We start from the raw sequence: 6,280 nt of genomic DNA on the forward strand, positions 1-6,280 counted from the left end.
ACCAAATTTTCGGCATGTTTAGAATGAAATCCTTTCTATACTTTGAGATAATTTCAAGTTGTAGGTGGTTCTCGGTCAAATTTTTTTTTATTAAGTGTTTAATRATTATAATCATTAATCCTTAGGCCATAAGTCAGAAAGCTCTAAAAAATCAAAGAAACAATTCTGAGTCAGAATAATTCTATCGATTCAAATKATTAAAAATAGTTGATTTTTCGAACAAAGCATCTCTATGTTATCCRCAAAACRCATATTCTACAAAATTTTAATTAAGAGCCACTAGTCAATTCTCAACTGTCAGTGGTTCACTAGGGTTTGACTTASAAACACTAAGTAATGAAGAAACTCCGCTWACATCTTTAATTATATCAAAATATTCGGAATTTTTACTATGTAAGTTTTTTGAGATGCTCCATATATTTTCCTACTTATGTGACTTATAATATAGAAATTATTGTCTATTAAAATAGATTTGTATTTTAAAAATAACTCAAAATAACSACCAATTTTGCCCGTTCTTGTGCAGTGTATAATTCAATAAAACAATAACAATATCAAGAGTTAAAATTGGGTTTGCTGTTTAATTTGAGTCTAGCGTTAATTTTGGGACTCACTTTATACGGCTATTCTATTACACAAAAACTTTTCAAACAAGTGTCTCATTATGCTACTCTGATACGTTACCCGTGATSATTGTATAAACATTTCAGCTTTGCTCATCCATTCAAATWTAATCTGATAAAATCRGATATTCTTCCGGTTTACACTAATCATAATTGCTCAATCATTAAGTAAAATTGATGAATGTACCCCAAAAATTGCAAATACTGGCACATTAAACAGTCATTAGCAACTGTATATCGTTGGATGTTCAATAGTGCAATTAACTGAACTTACTGAAAATGATAACAAATTTTCAACATAAAAAATTTACCAGCTGCTGTTAAAATGCTGTCTTTCAAATTAATAATTTTGCTGTCGTTCTTCCTCCAGATTGAGGTAAGGCAAGTGAGTTGCATAATATTTGTCATCTTAATATTCCCAAATTATCGAACCTTTTGATTATTTGTTTAAAATTAATTAATTAATTAATTTCCACATCATTTGATCTCGTAGTTTGATGCGAAATCAAACAGGATTCATTATTGTTGTACAAATGTATCTGCAATTTTATTACAGATGCTGCGATTGATTCATGAATACGCAAAACTGACAGAAGAAAGAAGTGTTTGTGAGGATAAGCTCAATATTACTGGCTTTGATTTTCACAAATATAACAGAACAACTAAAGCGTTATCGGTTAATTTCACAGTGCTCGAAGATGTCACTATTGATAATGACTTGGAGGTGTGGTGAGAGTTCCTAGTTAATTTTTAACTTAACAAACTTGGCAGATTACGTAAAAAATGTATTAAAAATTGCAGTTTAAAGTCCTTAAAGGGAACGCTTTATAGTCAGTTGCATCACAAAAATGATTTCTTTTTTTCTCTTTGTCTTTTAAATATTTTTAGTAAAGAGATTGACGGGAGGAAAATTGAGTTTGTTAATCTTTATATTTAAATTGTATTTACATACGTAAAAGCGATTTTAGGCATCGGCATTTTAAGAGTAAGTTAATTCGAAAATAAAAAACATTGTTGAATTATGTTAGCTCATTGATGAGTTGCTTCAACGTTTTCAGATAAAAACCACATTGTACTTATGGAAAAACAATGATTATAAAAAAACACCATTTATGTGGTCAATGCAGACTTGCAAGGTCCTGGACAACAATAACTTTGGAATTCAGCTTTTGATGAAGGATTCTACTACGCAGAAATGCCCATTGCTGAAGGTACATAATTTATTGTTTGTCTCTACTCCAAACCACAAAATCATTGAATTTTCAGAAGGATTTTTACTTTTATTCAAAGCAAAGTAATTGTTACGCTACGCTAAATAACACAGCCACACAACCAAAAAACATTTTTTTGATCTGGTCTTGTGCCACTCATATCCTGTAGACCTGCTGAGTCAGTTTGACCTTATAAGGTCAGGATCAAGCTCATTCCAAGGTATAATTGAGAAAGACCCATTTAGGCGGAAAAAATCGATACATCTGTACGCTTTGGTCAAAAGAGACGTTAAAGCGAGGTAAACTACCATCCATGCCTTATAAACATAGGGAAATAATAAAACTAAATAAAATCGGTTTCCAACTTTAACTCAAATTTTCAAGTTTAAACTTTTATCTCTTCCAATCGATTTAATTGAATTTGAAAGCTTTATTATCCCTCTATCGATCTATGTTCTCGCCAATTCAATCGAATTATTTGTTGAATTTTTCGAAATTTTTGTTTACATAAAAACATGGGCAAGTCGAAAATTCTCGAATATTTTTTCGATTCATTCGATTCATTATTCAGTCTGGATAACCATAACATTGTCATTAACCAAATCTTTTAGCTATGTTTCGGTTTAACTAGAATATATTCATCATCATTTTTCGATTTTTGGGTTTCAGTTGATCGGTACCAAAATTTACCGATTACATGGAGTTAGCTCGAGTTCCTCCCCTCCACTTTACCTAAACGATTTGACATGAAGTTGATTTGTATTTGTCTCAATTCCAAATCAAAATCAATACTAATTGTTAATTTGTGTCAATTTCGCCCAATTGTCATTTGACAGTTTTATTCAATTTTAAAAATTTCCCCTCCATAAGAGTTTGTGCAAACTTTTTGTCTTCCCCCTGTAGCTCATACAGGAATTTTTTTTGGAACCAACCGATGTCGATTTTTCTTGTAACTTTTGCATATCTAATCACCTCCCAAGGAATAGACCGAAAAAAAAATGTTCATAAAATTTTTTTTATGGGAAACCGATTTTGAGATTTTACATTTTATTTTTTGTCTCGCAAACGACGCTTCCTATCGAAAAAAGCTATTCTTTACAAACTCGGGCTTATCGAGCGCTATCCAGTAGTATTTTGTCCAACTTTCCAGCTTTAATAGTTTTCAAGAAAATTGAAAATATGGTTTTCAAAAAACTGAAAATATCTCGATAACCAAACGAGCTGAACCGAATATAATCAGTCCATTTCGTCTCTTTTCTTCCGCTTAAATGGTTCTTTCGCAATTTAGCTTTGAACTATCCTTGATCCTGATCTGATAGAGTCAAACTGACTGCGGATTCCTAATCCTCCATAATCCATACGTACATAGCAATTCCAGAAAGAAATGTTGTAAATCGTTTAAACTATTTATTTATTTGTCATAAAATTAAGATTTTGAGTTTTTACATTTTTTAATAATATTATTTATAATTAAATAAACGGAGCAATCAACTTGTAGTGAAATTAATGTTTTTTTCGGATTTTTAGGCCGTCATTCGGTAGAATTTCTTCTTGACGTTTCGCAAGCACGAGTGGCTTGCATCTTCAGAAGCGGTTTGCTTGAACGCTTACACTGTTCTGATCCATCAGAAACATATTATACGCCATTGAGAAAAAAAATAACTTTTAGTTTATATTTAATTTAAAAACGATGAATTGATTTTGCAAAGCTCTACTACGTGCATGGTATTCATAAAATTCTTTTTTACAGGGAAAACATTATATTCGCAATGTTTCGCCTCCTGACTTGCAAGGATGGCCAAGCGTCATTCCAGAAGGAAAATGGAAATTGAACATTGAATATTATAAGCAGAAACAGTATTGCTTTACGGTTGAATGGTTTGCGATTATTAGTAAGAATTAAATTTAATGTACTTATAGTTGAATTAAACAAGGACCAGTACAGTTTTGCAACAAAAATTTATTTTTTAATGTGAATTTGATAATTCGCATTAATTTTCATTCTATTGTACTTCAAATATTTTTCATCAATCGCTAACGTCCTATAATTTAATTTAAAAAGGTAAGGTTTCACAGCCTATATAAGACAGTTGAAGCTCAAAATACTGAAAATTGTACACAAATCGTCTTAATTCCTGATTTTTATTGACTTGAAAAAGTTGGCATAAAAATGGACGTTTTCGCGCAAAAGCACTTATTGCTTCAAAAATCCCAACTTGCAATCTAGAGCAAGGAGACCCTTGAAACTTTCACAGTTCATTGACGACAGTGGAAGCTCAAAATAGTGGAAATATTGACCAACTCGCCTCAATCCCTGATTTTTGCCGACTTGGAAAAGGTGGCATAAAAATGGACGTTTTCACCCAAAAGCACTCATTGCTTCAAAAATCCCAACTTCCAATCTAGCGCAAGGAGACCATTGCAACTTTCACCATTCACAGAAGACGGTTAAAGCTCCAAATGTTGAAACTTTTGCCCAAATCACCTTAAGTTCTGATTTTTTCCGACTTGGAACAGTTGGCATAAAAATGGGCGTTTTCGCCCAAAAGCACTCATTGCTTCAAAAATCCCAACTTTCCTTCTAGAGCATGTAGAAACTTAAAACTTTCATAGTCTATAGAAGACCGCTGAAGCTTAAAATACTGAAAATAATGCCCAAATCACTGCTCTCATTTCTTCAAAAATGTTTACCAATTTTTACAAAAGACCATTGAATCTTTCACAGTTCACAGACGAGAGTTGAAGCTCAAAATATTGAAAATTTTGCCCAAATCACCTTAGATCCTGATTTTTGCCGACTTGGAAAAGTTGGCATAAAAATGGATGTTTTCGCTCAAAAGACCTCATTGCTTGAAAAATCCATTATCATTCTAGAACAGGTATACACTTGAAACTTTCATTGTATATAGAAGACAGTTGTAGCTCAAAACTCTGAAAATATTGCCTAAATCGCCTTAATCTCTTACTTTTACCCATTTGGAAAAGTTGGCACAAAAATGGGCGTTTTCGCCCGAAAGCGCTCTTTGCTTCGAAAACGTCCAACTTCCAATCTGGAGCAAGCAAACCCTTGAAACTTTCACGGTCGATAGAAGACCGTTTACACGTTTCCGAAAACAGCCTTCGTCTTGAAGAACATGGTCTTTTTCTTGTGTTCTGACATACATAATCTTGCTCGTAGTCTTGCTAACCGAAAGACCAGTCTCGATAACCAAAAAAATATAGATATTGGCGAATCGTAGCTTCAAATAATACTTGAAGATAAGATAAGTGCTGGTTTATTAATGAAATATACTTTAAAAATTAGTTAATAATGTGTTTGAAGTTTCTTCTGCAAAATTCAACTCCGCGCTATTACTTATTAGAAACTGTACGAGATACTTATATTTACATCTGATTACTAATCAAGTAACTCACGCACGACAAGATAAAAGTATGATGAAAGGTCCGTGCAGGTTGGGGAGTCGGGACGCCTTTGAGTGTGAGATAGAAATGAGATGATAATGTATATGATAATGTATTATATCTGTAGAGGACATCTCGAAACTCAATTATGTCCTAACGACGTGAAATAGTAATCAATGATATGGCGCTAGCGAAAAGTAAGGAAAAGTAACGGAAGTCGGATCGAGACTCACATCAGTCAAAGCACGGTCCATTACACAGCCGGGCTAAGCGATAGCGGGTAATGGCTGAAAACCGGAGATGAATGGCCGGCTGAAAAGCTAGCCGCTCGCTGGAAATTATCCACGTAAGCCTGGGCCAACGGCGGACTCCGACAAGCTATGGTAATTTTTGGACCGGGACAAAAACGACGGGATTTCAGGAAGGGACACTGAACTTAAAGCGCAACGTAATTTGGAAAACGGCACATTTAAACCGCAAATTCTTTACAGCACCCTATATAATTCCATTGCTGATTTATCGCTTTTAGATCTCTGATATGAGCTTAACGAAAGTACAATAAAACGTAATTGCTTTGGTTTATTTTCCCAAATAATCCGAGCATTATACAATTCTGATTACTAATAAATCACTTTAACCCGCTCAGCCACACATTTTCGCACCACCGCTATTTTGAAAATTTCCTATTTCTATTTTATTGAAGATATTCAAGTCAATTGACCGTGTTTGCAGGACAACGAAAAGGTCTGGTGAAAGTTGCACAAATATGATTTTTGAACAAAATTACGATTCTACATGTTGGTATATTGTTTTACCCAAAAATAGGGACTATACGATACTGAGAGAGTATCGATACTTACTCAAATGAGTAGTAACCGAATCATCTTGCGATACTACTCATATGAGTATTCTGAAAGTATCGATACTTACTCAAATGAGCCATACTTACTCAATTGAGTGACCCTACGTATAATCGTCATGAGTTTTTCAAGACCGAAATTAACTGTTACCGTCAATTTTAACTGTAAAAAAGCCGTTTAAATA

The 6,280-nt window shown here is 33.4% G+C and overlaps 1 protein-coding gene across 1 annotated transcript; it reads left to right on the forward strand.

Moving 5' to 3' along the window:
- Window positions 1-308: 308 nt before the first annotated feature.
- On the forward strand, window positions 309-3,782 carry LOC109543788. Its single transcript, XM_048667498.1, has 4 exons — window positions 309-393; window positions 1,180-1,347; window positions 1,682-1,834; window positions 3,585-3,782. The coding sequence occupies exons 2-4, from the start codon at window positions 1,180-1,182 to the stop codon at window positions 3,735-3,737; spliced, it is 474 nt and encodes a 157-aa protein (XP_048523455.1). The 5' UTR covers window positions 309-393; the 3' UTR covers window positions 3,738-3,782.
- Window positions 3,783-6,280: the final 2,498 nt, after the last annotated feature.

Source organism: Dendroctonus ponderosae, unplaced genomic scaffold (genome assembly GCF_020466585.1).
Source record: "Dendroctonus ponderosae isolate FM_Combo_2020 unplaced genomic scaffold, Dpon_F_20191213v2 Dpon_F_20191213_6, whole genome shotgun sequence".
Taxonomy (NCBI): domain Eukaryota; kingdom Metazoa; phylum Arthropoda; class Insecta; order Coleoptera; family Curculionidae; genus Dendroctonus; species Dendroctonus ponderosae.